We start from the raw sequence: 18,959 nt of genomic DNA, 5'->3' as shown, positions 1-18,959 counted from the left end.
ATCTTTTAATCCCTACTAATTTGTATTCAATATCATGTCTATGCCAAGGCCAAAAGATATAATATTACCTATAAAACCATACCTAAAACATTTGGAAATATACAAAGATGTATAAGAAATGATCTCCTGTCCTCCAGAAGCTAGAAATCTAACGTAGAAAACACAAACCCATGAGCAAAAGAGAGGAATTACCACAGGCAGTCTGCGACTTCTGATACTGAGGAAGTTGAAATGATATGCAACCACGCATTCAAGTGTCCCAGCCATCCCTGTCTTACTGCCCATGGGCAGTGAGCATCCACCCCCACCAGAGGAAGAGTAGCAATTACACAGCCAACCGCCAGATTTGTGCCTTTCTCTCCTCCCCTTCCCTTCAGAATAGGCAGGGGGTCCTTTTCAGGACCATGTGTATTCTGCCCATGGAAGCAACTACAGCCGGGAAAGAACCACTATTGGTAGTTGTCTTCTGACACTGTGCCATGGGTCTATTCTTTACTGCCTGAGAGTTTCTGGAAGGGGAGAGACCACAGGACTGGGTCATAAGTTCAGGAAAGCCTTAGAGGACAAGGGGCCCAGGATGGACATTAACAGGCTTGCTTGCTTGCTTATTTGAGGGGTGAGAAGTGAATGGGGGAAGGTTCATGCCTCATTTCCCCCATGCCCTGAGCTAGATCAGATGTAAAATGTATGGGTTGTCAGTGGGCAAGTGAGCAGATTAAACTTTTTACAGAAATATAATAAAAATGTCTTTTCTGGAACCAGTCAGCTCACTTTCTATTAAACCATCAGGTCATTTTACATTAACAGCAAATAAAATTTTATTCCAAGTACTCAAAGCTTTAATGGAGTGGGAGCATTTGGGGGGGGGGGCAGAAAGAGAAAAAAAGAATTGCATTTAAGTAATTAACAAGAATGACTACCTCAGTAAGTGGCTCCTTATTTTAAATAGTCACAAGATGTGTAAGTACTAAAAAAAAAACTCTTACGCTAAATCAGTCTTTTATTTTGTTGCAGTACGCTTCCCAGGAATTAAAACTTACATAGATCCAGATACCTACGAAGACCCATCCCTAGCAGTCCATGAATTTGCAAAGGAGATTGATCCCTCAAGAATTCGCATTGAGAGAGTCATTGGGGCAGGTAAACACAAAATCTATACTTTTGAAGATATATGATTCCTTAATGGTTTAACTGGTTTATCAATATAATATTTTAGTCATCAAAAAATGTTAAGAAATGAAAAGTAAAGTTATGTTATTTTTTTAAGTATCTTAAATGTCTTAATTCAGTTTCCAAACAATGAAAAAATTCAGCAAAGTTACTTTTAACATCCTATTGTCTTCTTTCAGAATGGAGATAAGTTATAATAAAACTAGAGTGATTCAGGAATTTATTTTTAAAAATGAATTTCAGGAGTTTGTCACAGGTTATTATTGATTTACTAAAACCTCAGCATCTATAGACATATACTATAATTAGTATTAATATTGATGATATTGCAGCTCTGCAAGATCCAGAAGTGTTCTGAGAATCATTGCGGATAAAATTTGTTTTATAGTTTTATATCATTTTAATGTAAGTTAGTAATTTTCCCTATGTAGAACATTCAAACACTCAGAACACTATACTATTCACTTATTCTGGATAAATGCAAATACATTTTGAATCAGCTTTCAAGAATTTATTCTGTACATTACTTAGGGCAGAGGCTAAGCCAAGTGTAACCAAGAAAATTCATTCCTCTTTGAAGTCCCTGACTCAACGTGAGTAATCCATGCTGGCCCAGGAATTCTCATTCAGATTTTGAAAGAGTAGAAGGGAGTTCCTTCTACTCTTTGATCTGCCTTCCCCTAGTGTGTCATCCTCCTCACCAAGCCATCCCTCTTCCAGCCTGTGAGAGGAAGGAAAGAGTTGTCTCTTTGGCTGTATCTTTAAGGCAATTACCCACAAATTTAAAACATGTCTATTCACCCTCAATCGTTCAAAAACAGTAACATGAACACACTTAAATGCAAGATAATTTGGAAAAATAATCTGTGACCAGGCATCCATGCATGCAGCTAAAAGAGGGAGAGGGAATAAATTCCTAAATAGGGAAGAGAAACTGGATCCTGAAGGGAGATATTGGTCTCCTCTAGAAATGCTGGATATATGTATTTGGACAGAGCAGAACATAGCAGAGCATGACTATGCAAAAGAAAAAGAAAAAAAAAAGGAGCTGATTATTCCTTGTCCCTTTCAAAGCTTTTCTTCATGGAAAGACCAGCTAAATAATTAGTGGGGGGCAGTGCAAAATGAAAACGTAGAGTCCCTCGTTAAAGAGTGATTACAAAGTTTTTAGGTAGCAACAACAGAGCATTAAACATGTGGCAGTGCTCAGGTAGAGAGTCCCTTGTATCATTTGATTCCCTGTGCTCAGTGGATCATCTCATCGCCTACATGGCCAGGTCTCTCTCTAAAAGCTGACACAAGGGTCCTATACATTTAATCCTAATGCTCACAGCCAAAAAGAGGCTGTCATATCAGAAAGATTAAGAACCTGGAATGCAACCAGAATCTCTATCCACTACCTCTGAACATAAAGAACATCAATAGGCATTAAAGACATAATTGAAAAGAGTGATTGCATTACATTCATTTAGTTTGAGGGTTTGTTTTCTTAATACAGCAGAGGAAGAGAGAAGAAATGAAGTTGAATGATTCCATCACACCCTGACTTCGGCTTTCCTCCCCTGACATGTTCTTTAACACTGCAGTATTCCATACTCTCACACATACACCAGAGCATTTTCTCTTAGCCCTTCGTGCAGAAATTAAACACCGCTGTCTGAAATCATATTAAAAGATAAAATCAAATAGCTAAAGTGTAAACAAAGAAATTAATTTTTTCTTCAGATTCAGGCTTTTTCCTGATAAAATATAAATTTTGCCTGTAAAATGTGTAACAGACACTGCCAAAGTAAACAATAGCTATTGATGGGACTGTTTTAATATCATATTCCTCTGATTTGACAATGAAAATATCTAAACCATGTAGTCAATCCTATACATCAATGTCTCCTTTTTATATTTATCTGTGACTGTTTCAACTTTCAAATAATATGGTAAGCGTCCTTTTACTGTGCATCTTCAAGAAAATCATAAAAACAAAAATTCTTTATAAGACAAAGTTGTTATAACTTCCTCTTTGTGCTCCTGACCAGTACTGCTCTGTTAATTAAATTCATTAGGTCATCCTGGCCAGGTGGCTCAGTTGGTTGGAGCATTAAAAGGTTGCAGGTTCAATCCCCTGTCAGGGCACATACTCAGGTTGCAGTTTCAATCTCTTGTCCGGGTGCATATGGGAAGCACCCAGTGAATGTTTCTCTCATCTCTCTCTCTCTCTCTCTCTCTCTCTCTCTCTCTCTCTCTCTCTCTCTCTCTCTCTGTATCTCTCTTTCTCTCTCTCTCAAAAGAAAATTAAAAAGTCAATAAAACCATATCATATCCTTGGGTGAGGGTTAAAAATTATTTTTTCATTCATTATTAGGTCATGTTCCTAAAACTCTAATTGCATGTGAAAACAAGCTCATGAACGTGTGGACTTTTCCTACAGCAGCAGTGTGGGGAAAAAAATTAAAGAAGAATTAATATAGTTATGTAACATCTATGACATAATTGCACAACTGGTTATTTGCCCAGATTTTTACTGCAAATACTTTACTTAGGTTGTCTCAGATCGTTTATTTTTTTTCCCCCCACCTATTTGATTGTGTCTTTTCAGACTCTATTTCATTATCATCTGTGTGTATTAGATATTCCCCTTGGAAATGTAAATTGAAGGACATAAATAGGAGAATAGGTGGACAGAAGTGGAATAGAGTCAAGGAGACGGGAGAAACAAGCCAGATTTCAGGTCTTAATAATTGTTAGGTAAAAGACATTCCATTCTGATAAAGGCATTGAGAGTGGCAGAGGATTCACAATTCATTGCTGAGGAAAGACCTGCAAGACCTGCATGATTTTTAACAAAGAAATCAGTAAGAATATTTTTCCAGGTTTCTAGTTGGGGGACACAATGTGTGATTATTAAATATTCCTTAAATGAGTTATTAAAAAATGAACCCTAAAGTAACCACATTAAAATTTTAAGAAAGGAAACAGTGTGGAAAATTATATCACACCTAACCAATGATACTTCTTAACATGCCCACTGAAAAATGTTTATTAGTTGGCTAATGTCTATTTATAAAAGGTACTTATGCTACAGAGTTTTTTCATATTGAGTCATTATGCTCATCAAAGACAGATATATTCAATCTGTCTTTCACACACAATCTCTGTCCCAAGGTTTTCAATTTTATAACCATCTAGATATGCAATAAATCCTTGGAAAATTTAATTTGTCCTATGTCTAGGCTATATACATATGTATTCTCAAAATTTCTTGTCTTTCACTATAAAGTTTACTGTTTTTTTTAAATGAGTTTTCTAGGACACTTTTTCTTTTTTGTATATCACTATTCTATTTAATAGTGGCAGCTTATCTTTGTTCATCAATACAGGCCTGAATTCCATGAAAACGCGCATTTCCATTTAAATGAAGTGAGCAGCTCTGTTGCATAGGAGACTATCCAGATCATCTATCGCCTTTGACTTTTTGCATCATAAAAGGCAATACCTTGGCCAGAGGACTATAAAACAGAAATTCCCAGGCTAAAAGAGCCAAGTCAGATTAGGGTAGAATTATTATTTTATACATATCTTGAGATAATGAGAAAACTGGTAAACTGAATTTTAATCACGGGCTAGAAAAGATCATTGAAAGGCTATCTCTTTCTCAGGGCAGTACTGAACCTAAACCGTTATCAGAAAAACTTGCCTAGCAGAGTATAATTTTGAAACATTATTCCATTGAAAAAATCATTTTTGTGTCTCTAAGCCCATAGGGCATTCTTCTTATTTTTGACCTTCCTTCTTTCCCTAGTCTCAACGGAAATGCATAAAATCTCCCCTTCATTCATTCTATTCCTTTATCTATACAAAACTCATTATTGCCTCTACTATCAGCCTTATCTTCTCATGGCTTAGTGTCACCATATTTTTTTCTTTTTCTGGAATAGCCTCGGAAGTTGTAACTATTCGTTTTTCAACAGTCATCTGCAGGTAAAAGAAAGTCAAAAGGACAACAAAAAGGATATAAAAGTGAGTGTCAAACCAGTGATTTATTCAGCCTAAAATTTGGTTCTGTTATTGCCATCTTGTTTGAGGTCATAGTTGCCCTTGATGGTATATAAGGCAAAATGCCTACTTTATGTGCCTCTCCTACTTCCCCTGTCATTCCCTAGCCAGCCTCTTATCTCTGCTCTAGAATCTATTATTTTTAAGGTTTTTTAAAAACTCTTTTATTCTCTTTATTATTTTTGTTCCTCTTCTATAGCTATATGATATTTTCTTACAGCATGACAATAAGAAATGTAGACAGGATTCCAGATGTAGTTTCACAATTTACTTTTTTATAAGAAGAAAAATGTGTCTATGGGCCGTTTCCTCTATATTTAGATGAGATGCTAATTTTGTCCTTGTCCAGCAATTTAAAGGATTTATGGTAGAGGCCAGATTAATTTTCTTTTCTATTCTTGATAACTCCTTTGTCCAATTAATAGACTGAAAATAGGATCAACAACAGATTCTGGCAAGATCTTTGTCCCTTTTACCTAAGAATTTCATAGGTTTCTAAATTAAATGATGTAATGAAAGATGGGCTTTATCCATTTTCCATGGACATTATGATATGAATTAAAAAGACAAACTGAAACCAGACAGACCCTGCTTGTACCACAATTATGGTACTAATTCACTCCCTGACCTTCATAAATTTAATAATCTTTTAGAAATTTGGTTTGCTCACTTTATAATAAATTCATAATGATAATAAGCTGTCTTGCAAGATTAATGTAAGAATTGGGGATGACACATATTAATGAGTAACTTGGGAATGATATCTATGTTTTTCAGTTAGATTAAAATTACTAATTAAAAATGAAGTTTCAATTTTGTCAGTAATACTTATTTAATAAATAAACATGTAAATAAATAAAGATATGGTTATCAACAAAAAACCTAATGTGGAATGTAAATTAATGTACAACAAAGTTAAATTAATATGAAATCAAATGCATAATATATACAAAATAAAAATAAGCTAGAAGAACAAATTTATAATGGACAGGTGTGAATTACAGTAGTTATAATGCTTTCTATTAATAATTTGCTTAATAAACTCAAATTATAGAACTTATTATATACCTTGCATTTACATAGTGAAATATAGAACCTTACAAAAAATATTACATTGAGAATTTCTTTTGTACTAGAGGCCCAGTGCACAAATTCGTGCATGGGTGGGGTCCAGCCATCCTATCCCAATTGGGGTGGGGGAGCAGATCCAGGGTGGTGCCAGCCAGGGGGAGGGGCCGAGGGCGGTTCGCTGCCTGGGACCCCGCCCCCTGGTCGAACCCCCAGTCGGAGGGAGAATTTGCATATTAGCCTTTTATTATATAGGATTGAGTTTGTTTAATAGACAAGGTAATCTTGAAGAGTTCTCCTAATAACTTATAGAAATCATTAGTCTTTAAAAAATTTTTCCTTTGGCCTTTTCTTCTAATTTATATATTGCCAAAATATTTGGTGGAATGAAGAAAAGTTGACACTTATTTTTTAAAAAGTACTACAAGGAGATAGGGGAAGACTGGATACAGCTTATTTGGAAAGAAAAAAAATAATGATACATTCTCTTAACAGTCATAAGAGTGCAGAAAAAGACCCATATACCAACAGCAACAATTTCTATTCCTTACTTTACCATAGTATATTAGTTATCTCTTGCTACATAACAAATTACCCTAAAATTTTTAAACAAAAACATTTACTATCTCAGTTTCTGTGGGTCAGAAATTCAGACATGCTTCAGCTCCTGCAGAGTTGCTCACAAGGTTGCAATCAAGGTGTCAGCTAGGGCTGTGATCCCATCTGAAGGCTCAACTGGGCAAGGATATACTTCCAAGCTCATTTATATGGCTGCTGTCATGATATAATCCCTTGAGCATTGTTGTACTGAAGGCCTTAATTCCTCACTGCCAGTTTGGTGAAGAACACTCAGATTCTTATCATGTAGACCTCTATAATATGGTAGCTTATTTCATTAAAGCCAGCAAGAATGTCTGCTAGCAAGATTGAAATATAATCTGTTGTAAACTAATCATGGAAGTGATGTCACATCACCTTTGCCATATTCTGTTGGCTATAAGAGTGATGATATTAAAGCCAGACCACACTGAAGGGGAGGAGGTCACACAATGGCATGAATACAAGGGTGCAGGGATCATTGCAGGCCTTCTTAGAAGTTTGCCTACCACATATAGTAATTTTCTAAACTTGAAGTTCATTTGGAATTTTAAGTTAAATCCTATCTAATAAAGAGGGAATATGCTAATTGACCCTCATGCCATCGCAAAGATGGCAGCGCCCACAGCTAATAAGGAGGGAATATGCTAATTGACTTCCCCGCCCTCAAAGATGGCAGCACCCACAGACAATAAGGAGGGAATATGTTAATTGACTTCCCCGCCCTCAAAGATGGCAGCACCCACAACCAATAAGGAGGGAATATGCTAATTGACTGCCCCGCCTTCAAAGATGGCGGCGCCCACAACCACAAGATGGTGGCACCCAGTCCCCTCAGCCCCACCAGGGCAGCAGATGCGCGGCAAGGCTGGGCCTGCCACCAGGCGGGCCCGGCCTTGCCACACGCTTGCCTCCGGTGTCCCCCAGGCCCCTCATCCCCCCAGCTGCCCAGGGCCAGCCCGAGGCACAGGCAAGCCTCAGATGGCAGCTGCCCAGCCGCCCAGGGCTGGCCCGAGGCTCAGGTAACCAGGGCCGACTGAGGCTTGTGCTGCCAGCAATGGCAGCAACAGAGGTGTGATGGGGCATCGCCTTCCCCTGATCACCAGGTCGTCTCCCACTCCTGAGGGCTCCCACACTGTGAGAGGGGGCAGGCCGGGCTAAGGGACCCCCCCCTCCAGTGCATGAATTTTCATGCACCGGGCCTCTAGTATGAATATAATAAAGATGGTAGGGTCTTATTTAAGATACTATTTGGGGGATAAGATAAAAACTGAATATAGTTTATTACAGAAGTAAAAGGTTGTTTATGCTCTATGATTATTTAATAATGCCATACACTCATTAATTCTGCCTAAGAGATCATGTACATTCTACACTGGTGAACAGAGAGATGTGAATTAAGGCCATAAATCTGATTATATGATCCGCTTATGTCATACTATAGTTCATCTAGCATGAGGTAATTAGTTGATTGTTCCCAAGTGGCACTTGTGTTCTCAGTCTAATTGTCTATTTATTTAACAAATGTAGCCATTTGAGCTTATTCATTGCTGTATAACAAACCATCCCAAAACTAAATGGCTTCAAATAATAATCATTTTGTTTACTCATAATTCTTCGGGTCAACAATTTGTGTTGGCTCAGCTGGAGTTGAGGGTTTTGTCTTCTGGTCTCACCTGAGGCCACTCCTGTGAATGGTGGCTCAACTGGACAGCGTTGCTATGAGGTGGTTGGTGCGGGAATATCAGGGGGATGAGGCTCATCAGGGATGACTCATCTCTGCTCCATCTTTTCTCTTCTCCATCAACAGGCTAGACGTGGGAGTCTTAAGGCAGTGTTCTAAGCCAGAGGTCGGCAAACTCATTAGTCAACAGAGCCAAATATCAACAGTACAACGATTGAAATTTCTTTTGAGAGTCAAATTTTTTAAACTTAAATTTCTTCTAATGCTACTTCTTCAAAATAGACTCGCCCAGGCCATGGTATTTTTGTGGAAGAGCCACACTCAAGGGGCCAAAGAGCCGCATGTAGCTCGCAAGCCGTGGTGTGCTGACCACGGGTCTAAGCAGATGGGAGAAAGAGTTGTATAGCCTCTTAAAGCCTTGGCTCCGAACACCTACAACATAATTCTGATCCTTTATCTTGTTAAAGCAAGTCACAAGGCCAATTCAGATTTAACAAGGAGGAGAAATAGCTTCTACCTCTTGATGAAAGAAGCCGCAAAGCCAAGGAGCCTATATACAGAGATGGGAGGAATTTGTGGTCATGTTTTACAACCTTTGTTTTATAAAAAAACAAATTGAATCATTATTTTTCAAGCCTACTATGGATAACAGAGTATGAATTTATTTGCTATTTTGTCTCTAAGTTCATTTTTGCTTTGCACTTCTAATGAATGATATTCAGGTTTTCCTTATTTAACAACTATTAGGTAACCTGCCTGGGGCTATGTACTGTGCTGTTTACAAGCTCAAGGCTCAAGAAGGAAACAAAGGAAAGTATAATATGTAAGGTGGAAAAAAAAAAGAAGTAGGAAGTAGAGAGGAAGACAGGTAGAAGGAAGAAGCATTATAAGTGAATAATGCACACATGCAAATTGCTATTGAAATTTAAAGATGCTAGAGCTCTAGAGATCACTGCAGATTAGGCCATCAAATCAGATCATGGGGATGACATGTGAAATCTAAGGAATGCCAGGTTGAGGAAAAGGCAGTTTAGTTAGACAGGGGAAGGGAGAAGTGGTAAAATAAAAAGAGGTGTGAAGATTGTGAAGAGGAATTTTTTAACAATTTAAAGAGATTTTAGAGTTCCACGCCACTGGCTGTTCATTATATCTAATTTTTCTTCAATGCCTAGGCTTCTCCTTTTTCTTTATGCAAATAAAACTCCAGCTCTGCTTCTTGCTGTTAGCGATGGTTAATGTCTTTTTAGTTTGGTGAATTTTTAGTTTTTAATGACATGTAAACTTTAAAATAATTAAAGAAAAGAAGAATGCGTTTTCCTTTTACTAGGCAAATAATTAAAAATGCTTTTCACATTCATGATTGTTGTGAGAAGCAAATGAGATAAAGTAGGTCTAACTTACCATCCAACCTTTATCAGAACACCACCAGTGAAAGTGTTCACTGCCTCAGCTGGCAGCCCATTCCCTTGGGAACGGTTCCAATAAATCAAGAGTCTCTGCGAGTAAAAATGTACTGTCATGTCACACTAGGTACTTGTTCTGCAAAATTGAACTTATACAAAGTAGAGTCCAAAATGTCTAAACCTTTCAACCATTTCCATCTGACATGATTTCTGGGTACTTCATCAATCTGATAACATTTGTCTGGAGAACTAGAGTTTTCCTCTTAAGTCTTTTTCAGAATTGGACCCAATATTCCAAATATGTTCTAATCAATGCAGAAAACACAGAGCTGGCACCTTTCCTGCTGTGCCTTCATTCATGCAGCCTGGGTTTGCATTTGCTTTTGGAATGGCTGCCACACACTGTCAACATAAGAGAGTACACCAGTTTATCCCATGTGGTCTTTCTCAGATGAGTTGCTATTAAGCCAGGCCTATCCCTATACTTGTCCAGTTGACTTTATGATGCTGAATACAAGGCTATATTTTATTTATACTCCCACTTGTATATATCTATATAAATCATATATATTCTCTAGCTATCCAAACTTTTTTCTAATATTCCCATTTAATAAATATTTCTATTAAATTCCATCGTGTGTCTGTAAGTTAATTTTCTCACACTGTCCAGGTCCTTCTCCATCTCAATTAGATCAGCCAGTAAAATTATCTTCTCTATCATCCCTGCAATGTTTTGCCTTGCAAGCTAGTTATGTGTGTTTATTGTAACTGAGCTCAGAGCTTTCTGTACCACATTTATTTGATGCATTCTTTAATTTTTCCCTTTATTGGGATAAATATTTTTCCATTGTTTGAATTCTGCATTTTTATGATAGCACTTTTTAAATTAAATTTATTGGGGTGGCATTGGTTAATAAATTATATAGGTTTCAAGTGTACAATTCCATAATACATCATCTGTATATTACATTCTGTTTTTATCAACTAAAGTCAAATCTTTTTCTGTCACCATACATTTGACCTCCTTTACCCTTTGCTACCTCCCTCTACCCCCTTTCCCAGTGGTAGCCACTATACTGTTGTCTGTCTATGAGTTTTATTTGTCTGTTTGTCTTGTTTGTTCATTTTTATTCAATTGACACCTCTCCCTCACTCTGTAGAATCTCTGATCATGAAATTGTACCCAATCATGGACATTTTTAAAACTGTCATCCTAAAGTTTCATATAAGTTATGGCCAGGGCTTTTTCCCTAGGCTGTTAGGTATCATTAGATGAAAATGATCATTTTTCCCCCCAAGTTCCTACCCCCTTACACTTCATAGTTTTTTTAAATTCAGAATGAAGTCCAAAGAACAGTTTTTGTTGGTTTTTTTTGAAAGATGAAAACAGCATGCAAAGCAGTACTTATGATCTTTTATAGCTTCTCACTTATTGTTTTCATACTGGACTAAATAAAATCACAGGATGGGAAGGTGTGTTACATAAGGATTGTTTAGAGCTTGAAGCAATGTGCTTTCCATGTGGTCTAATGCCATTCCTTGTTTAATGGAAACTTTTGGTATTCTGTTCCTGCCAGAACCTTTTCTTTTGCTTCATCCTATCAGAAAAGGTAGTCTCTTTTTTACATTAAAAGTAGGTAAGAGTTATTAAATGTTTACGTGCTTGAAGCATGCTTTAGATGTATTGTCTCTTTCAGTCCTCATAATACTAAAAATTACAAGAATTACATATATCCAGCCCTGGTCAGGTGGCCCAGTTGATTAGTCATCCCTATGCGTGGGTTGCTGGTTCCATCTCTGATCAGGGCACATACAAGAATCAACCAATGAATGCATAAATAAGTAGTGCAACAAATTGATTTCTCTCCCTCCCTTCCTATAAATAAATAAGTAAATTTTTAAAAATAAATTTTAAAAAGGTATCACATATGTCCATTTTATAGATAAGGAAATTAAGACATATATTAAAGTATTTTATCTAAGTGATAATTATTATTACTATTATTATTATTCAAATGCTGGATAGCTTGTAAGTAATAAAGCCAAATTCAACCCCAGAATAGTCTTAGTTCAGAGCCATGCTCTTATTAACCACTACTTTATTATAAATAACCTTTTATATGTGTGAATTTACTCCTTCTACATAAAAATGTCTTCTTCTGGCCCTTGTGCAATTGCTATTTCTTAAATAATCTTTCATTACCACAATCTCCACCTGTTTTAAGTGAATCTGTCTGTGTTCCTTGCTTTCATTCCGGCCATCTGTCAGTCTCATTCAGTAGTCACTGGCCATCTTTGTGATGTGAAGACTGCATCCTAGCTGCTGATCTGCTTCAGTGATTTGTAGGGGTGGAGTAGATTGTCACTACCTAACTCTAAGTGCATTTATCCACAAAAAATCCAAGAAGTGCCTTAGCAGGACCAACATTAATTTGGATATTGACTATTGTCATGAGGTCATTCTTTAGGGTGAGATTTTAAATTCCCCTCATCTGAACATGGTTCACATGTCCCTATATGCCGCACCAATCCAGCAACAAACCCTGTCAGCTTTGCTTTCAAAATACATCCTAGTATCTAACCATTTTTTACCACTTCTGGCCCAGCCCATCAACATGGTTCTTGGCCTCCTTTCTCCCACCTTTGTGCCTCTGTGATATGTTCTCCACACAGAGCACCAGCAAATTTCCTGAAATGTAAGCCAGATTGTGTCACTCTGTGCTCAAACCCTCCAATCATTTCATGACTCATTCAGAGTAAAAGCCTGTTCGCCTACCTAGCTACCTCTTCAACTTCATCTCCCACAACCTCTCTCTTGCTCACTGCTCTTTGGAAACATTGGCTTCCTTGCTCTTCTTCAAACATGTGTCATGCACTTCTATCTCAAGACCTTTGTACCTGATGTGCCACCTGACTGTAAAGCTCTCAGTGACATCATGGCTCAGCTTCAGTAGCTCCATGGCTCCTTTCTCACGCCCTCACTTCCTCCAACCTCTAGGACATTGTTACTTTATCAAAAACACGGTGTAGGAAAGTAGCAACCTTCCTCTCACACTCCTTTCTCTCCTTACCCTGCTTTTTCTCTGCATTATAACCAACTGAGATAAATTTGTTCTGTTTGTTTTTGTTATTGCCTGACTTCTTTGTTTCTCTTACTCACTGTGGTACACTCAGCCCTTTAAACAATACTTGACATGTGAAACGATATAGAATTTATAGTTTACAAAAATAATGAGAGTACTTATTCACTCATTAAATGACTTTTGTCTTTAAAAGGCTTATATCTTAGTATAAAATCAGGGTGAGGGAAGTGAAGTAGCATTTCGCCTTATACATTCTCAGGGTTAAGTGTTCTGATGGAGGCATGATAAGGATGCGTCAGCCTCTAAGAGAGTATAGGCATACAAGTTAAATTGAGGGATTAAGGAAGGCCAACCCAGGAGATGAGATGACTTCATCCTGAAGAGAGTGAAGAGTAACTGAAGAATGTTAGGAGAATTATAGAGTCAGATTTGCAATTAAAATGGTCACTGATGTCTTGTGGAGGAAGGCGCACAATAAGCAATGGCTGGCAGCAGAGGAACCAGTGAGATGCAGAGATTCATGAGAGCAAGGCACACGGAACAAGTCTCAGTTTCTGACCAAAATGACTAAGATAAAGAACACAGGAATATTTAAGAGAAGATTGACATGTTGAGATCTATGTGGAAAAATCCAGTAGCTTTCAAGCCAAGAATGAAAGTCTGGCTATTTGTTGTTACTATTTGTTTTTTGCTTGTGAATATAATCCAAATCCTCAAATTTAGAGAGTGTTCAGTCCTAAGTATATTTAGATGTTATGGCAATGACTTCTATAAAAGGATGGAAATCACTATGTCCTTGATATGTTACATAACATATTTTACCCCGTTATGTATACTTCCTATGAAGACAAGAAATAACTGAGACATTATGAAGAGACTAGTTGCAGAGTAGAGCCATGCCCCATGAGAAGCACATCCACAAGATGCAATACTCCTTTTCTAAATGTGCATGACCGGGACAGTAAAAGAGAAAAGTAAACTCTTCTCCAGAGTCAGCAGGAATGCCTTGCTTGAGAAAGTTGTAAGTGAAATGTACGTTTGCTCAGCTCCTGGTTGGGAAGTAGGTCCAGTTACTGCACAACCCAATACCTGGCTCAGCAAAGAAAAATGAAGAGGTAAGGGAAAAAGAGCTACATTTCATTTTTTTAAAAGTAAATTTGAAAAAAAACGATAAATGTATTGTTGTCTTGGATTTGATGTATTGGCCTGTTAAGGTTCGCTTGTTATTTATGGAACTAATGCCCATGGTACTGGAGAACAGTGGCACCTTTTAGTCTAGTCTCATAGCACGTTCCACTAAAGCAGTGGTCAAAACGAGAATGCCAGATTTCTATCGGTTATAAAGACTTCTTTATTTCTTCCATCTTTAAAGTGTTTTAATTTTTAAAATCAAAGTGACGTGCACGTATCTAAAATTAGTTTATAAAATAGAGGGGCCTGTAAAGGAAAGCACTCTTCCCCCCCCCCCCCCCCCCTCCGGCTCCTCATCTGACGCCAAGTCCTATTCATTTGGGACAATCCTTTCTAACTGATTTTGTTTTCGAATTCCAATGGTCACTTCCATATCTGCTTCCGCATCAGACATTCGTATTATCACAGATAAAGACTCAACTCTCTTACAACACCACCTCTCCTCTCAGTATAGCTGTTGCCTTTGTAACTGATGATACCTATATGTCCTTAACCATTATACTTAGGTTTCTACATATTGTTCCAACAAATATAGACATTTTTTATACTTATAATCAAATTAGAAATATGAAAACAGCTTCTTCTTTTCAAAGTGCTATACTAATGTTTATAAAACATTTTTACTCTTTCTGGTAAGATTTCTTGGAAAAGAGAAAGGTTTAGCCTTTCTTGACCTGACTGCTTAATTGTGTAGGTACTTTTACTGATGCCGCCTTCTCCATAGCAGGTTTGCTCTTCTGTTGTCCTATTGGTAAAGCTGCTGGAAATCCATGGCTGAGCTTTTCTAGAACGGGGTTTGGCAAACTGCGCCCCACGCACCACATTACCTGTTTTATTGGGACACGGCCTTACCCATTTGTCTACGTAGAGTCTATAGTCGCTCTTGTGCTAAAACTGTTGAATAAAGTGTTGTAACACAGTCAGGATTTTCCGCAAACCTAAAATATTTATTATCTGGCCCTTGGCAGAGAAACTCACCAAGCCTGCTCTGGCTGCTTTGGTATATCAGACTGCCACATGGGCAGCTGCATTCTGTGTCCTCTGCTTCCATGTGGACTGATGTGTGGGTCTCATCCTCTCCCCTGGTCACTTACCTAATTTGAGGCCATTATTTCCTGTATCCCATGACCTTCCTCTCTCTCGACTTACCATCTTCATTTTGCTGGAACAAATTCTCCATTGACTTTCTAATTAAGAGTGAAAAGTTTGCAGAGTAATTTTCTGGATTCTTTTATATCTGAGAATATCTTTATAATAAATAAAATAGTCAGGGTGTAGAATTGTAAGTTAAAAATACTTTTTCTCTAATTTTAAAGGTATTGCTCTACTGTCTTTTAACCGACAGCACTGTTGCTAACCAGTGAAATGCCTAGAGGATTCTACTCAGAATTGCATGTTAAGGTGCTTCACACATAGAGGCTCTTTCAATCTGGAGATGTGTACTCTTTGAAAATCCTTGGTATTATTTCTGTGCAATTTTTCTCACCTGAGTTTTTTCCCCGCCTCTGGAATTCCTATTAGTCATTCATAGAACCCCCTGGATTGAGTTTTTACCATCTTCAGCATTAAACTCATATATTTGTTGTTTGAGTTTGTTCTTTATAATTGCAGGTTTATTTTATTTTATAGCAGGCTTCCTCATCTATATCTACAGATGGTCTAAGACTTTTGAGTATTTTTTCTGCTGTCATTTTAATTTTTATATAGCTCTCTAATTTACTTATTACTTATTTCTCTAATTTTCTTTTTATTTCTTTCCTTCTTGGTAGATGAGCTATCCTGTCACACAGAATTACTATTTATTTTAATCTTCTTCTTTCTGTTTCTTTACTTTTGCCTCTCTTTCCTATTGGGTACTCTTCTCACCTGTCTAATGATCCTTGCCTTTTCATCCATATTCACAAGTGAGGCACTGATTGGAGGTTCTGTGTGAGAATGCAGGCATGTCTACAGTCAGCATCCCTTTGGGTGGTAAGGGTGTTTTATTGGAGTTGTTCAAATGTCAATAAAGGGTTTGTATTTTCCCTGGGAACATTAATTTTCTTTCTAGACAAGAATCTTATGATATTTTATAGGAATTAGTAGTCAACTCTTCCTTCTAAAACTTTCAAACTCTACCCTTGCTCTTTTAGGGGCCCATGTCTCACTTCTGCCCTTCATTATAACATTTGCATCTAAGCCAGGAGTTCATTGATGGTTTCACCTTGTGAATTTCTCTCCTTTCAACAAATGCAACCTCTTTTCTCCCTTTTTATGCCCATTTACACCCATTAATACTCCCCAGTCACCTTCTATCTTTAAAATGTGCTGAACTCTCATCCAATGAAGTCTCATCTCTTGTCCTTTGTTTTTAAGGATTTACACCTAATGTTTTTCTTTTTATTAATTAGAGGGGCCTCAGAGAGGGAAAGAAGGTAAGCACATGTTTATGCTACCATCTTTAACAAAAAGTCTAAAAAATGAGATAAGCCTGAGAAATACTAAAAAAAATGCATATACTCTTCTAATATCTTCTAATATATAAGGTGCCCCCCAAAAAATGTATACACACTTTAATAGCTGATAGCTCAATTTTGAAAATGAAATATATTTTAATAAAGACTGTCTTTATAATTATTCAAAGTGTATCTATACATTTTTGGAGACACCCCCTATATATTGATTTCTGACTCTCTTATTTTTAACTCTAAACCCTTTCCATGTCATTTTTCACAGCATGAAATAAAACTATAAGAATTGTTTCCTATGTATCTTCCTAGATAAACTTTAAACACTTACTTAACATTAAAAATCAATTAATAATCCACATTACTAAAAATATTTTATTTAAAGAACATGCTATGCTTAATTTGAAGTAAATAAAACAAAAGCAAGGGCTGGTTCAAGAAGTAGTCTGATCTGTTTTTATCTCAAAATATCAGTGTGTGGAAATACCACTTTTATAATTTCTCAAGTAAAAATTTCTCTGTATTTGTGGACTAAATGCAATATATTTTACTCTTTAGTTGTAGTTTTTATTTACTGTTGTTCTTTTCTAATCAAAAAGAAACATAGCATCCATGACAACTGACATGTAGCTTTCATTTATTCCACTAACATGAACATGAACACTATCATATTTTTCTTGATTCTTAACTTTCTGTGCAGTGAAGCCCAAAGCAATCATCTGACCTTCAATTATTTAAAAAAAAAAAAAAAAAGACAACAAAAAGTATTTAGCATCTCTCCCTGCTCTGCCTGTGGTCTTATATGCCTGCACAAAATGCTTTTTAAAAGTTCTTGGCAATCCTGTTTATTAATCTCAATTACAAAGAGTTATATGATATATATTCACATTATTACAAATGCATTTCTCTTTCTTGCTATCTTACATTGGTCTATTGAGGTTTTTTTAATTCTATGCTCTTTTTCTGTAACTCTTTTGATTTCAAAATACAATGTGGCTAAAATTAGAAAGTACTTGAAAGTTGTGATACTACTGAAGCTGTCAACCATTTCTTGAGCTGTTAATCTAATAAATAAGACTACGTGTTGTCTATGTGGTTTTAAGCATCTACTCTTGCAAAGCTCAGGTAGTACAATTATTTTCTTTTAGACATGATAAATAGTGCCATCTATTCTTATGTGGCTATTGCTGCTATTCATGACTAATTTTTTTCCAGTTTTATTGAGAAAGAAGTAACATACATCATTGTATAAGTTTAAGGTTTACAGCATGATGGTTTGATTTATTTGCATTGTGAAATGATTACCACAATAGGTTTAGTTAACATCCTTCATCCCATCCTATCTAAGAAAATAGTAATATGCAAATTGACCATCACTCCAACACACAAGATGGCCGCCCCCATGTGGTCAAAGATGGCTGCCCCCATGTGGACACAAGATGGCTGCCACAAGATGGCCAGCAGGTGAGGGCAGTTGGGGCGGACCAGGCCTGCAGGGGAGGGCAGTTGGGGGGGACCAGGCCTGTAGGGGAGGGCAGTTGGGGGGGACCAGGCTTTCAAGGAAGGGTAGTTGGGGGGACCAGTCATGCAGGGGAGGGCAGTTGGGGGGGACCAGGCCTGCAGGGGAGGAGAGGGCAGTTGGGGGGGACCAGGCCTTCAGGGGAGGGCAGTTGGCGGGGACCAGGCCAGGAGGGGAGGCCAGTTAGTGGCAATCGGGCCGGCAGGGGAGTAGTTTGGTGTCGATCAGGCTGGCAGGGGAGTGGTTAGGGGTGATCAGGCTGGCAGGCAGAAGTGGTTAGGGGCAATCAGGAAGGCAGGCAGGTGAGCAGTTGGGAGCCAGCTGTCCTGGATTGTGAGAGGGATGTTCGACTGCCCGTTTAGGCCCGATCCTGATGGGGGTCCCAGATTGGAGAGGGTGCAGACTGGGCTGAGGGACACACACACCACCACCACCACCACGGATGCACGAATTTCATGCACCGAGTCTCAAGTATACAGTATAAAGAAAAGGAAAAATAATTTCTCTTTGTGATAAAAACTCTTAGGATCTACTGTCTTAACAACTTTCCTATATAATATATAGCAGTGTTAACTATAGTCATCATGTTAGACATCACATCCCTATTACTTTTTTATATTATAACTGGAAATTTGTACTTCTTGCCCACCTTTCTCCAGTTTCCTCTTCCCCCCACCCTATTCTCCTCTGATAACCACAAATCTGATCTATTTTTCTATGAATTCAGTAAAGTTTGTTTGAGGTTTT

General features: G+C 37.6%; 1 protein-coding gene and 1 long non-coding RNA gene across 8 annotated transcripts in view; one reads left to right on the top strand and one right to left on the bottom strand.

Annotated features, from left to right (window-relative positions):
• EPHA6 (EPH receptor A6) overlaps positions 1-18,959 on the top strand; it is a 1,012,702-nt gene that overhangs the window by 683,408 nt on the left and 310,335 nt on the right. For all 7 annotated transcript variants that reach the window (XM_079766996.1, XM_079766992.1, XM_079766995.1 and 4 more), the window contains one exon: positions 1,015-1,140. In XM_079766996.1, the coding sequence (XP_079623122.1) occupies positions 1,015-1,140 (126 nt within the window). The remainder of the gene's footprint in view (positions 1-1,014; positions 1,141-18,959) is intronic.
• LOC307097097 overlaps positions 1-18,959 on the bottom strand; it is a 613,772-nt gene that overhangs the window by 490,179 nt on the left and 104,634 nt on the right. The window lies entirely within an intron of this gene.

This window comes from Cnephaeus nilssonii, assembly GCF_951640355.1.
Source record: "Cnephaeus nilssonii genome assembly, chromosome: 3".
In the NCBI taxonomy this organism is placed as follows: Eukaryota; Metazoa; Chordata; class Mammalia; order Chiroptera; family Vespertilionidae; genus Cnephaeus; species Cnephaeus nilssonii.
This window is presented reverse-complemented; position numbering and strand designations above follow the sequence as displayed.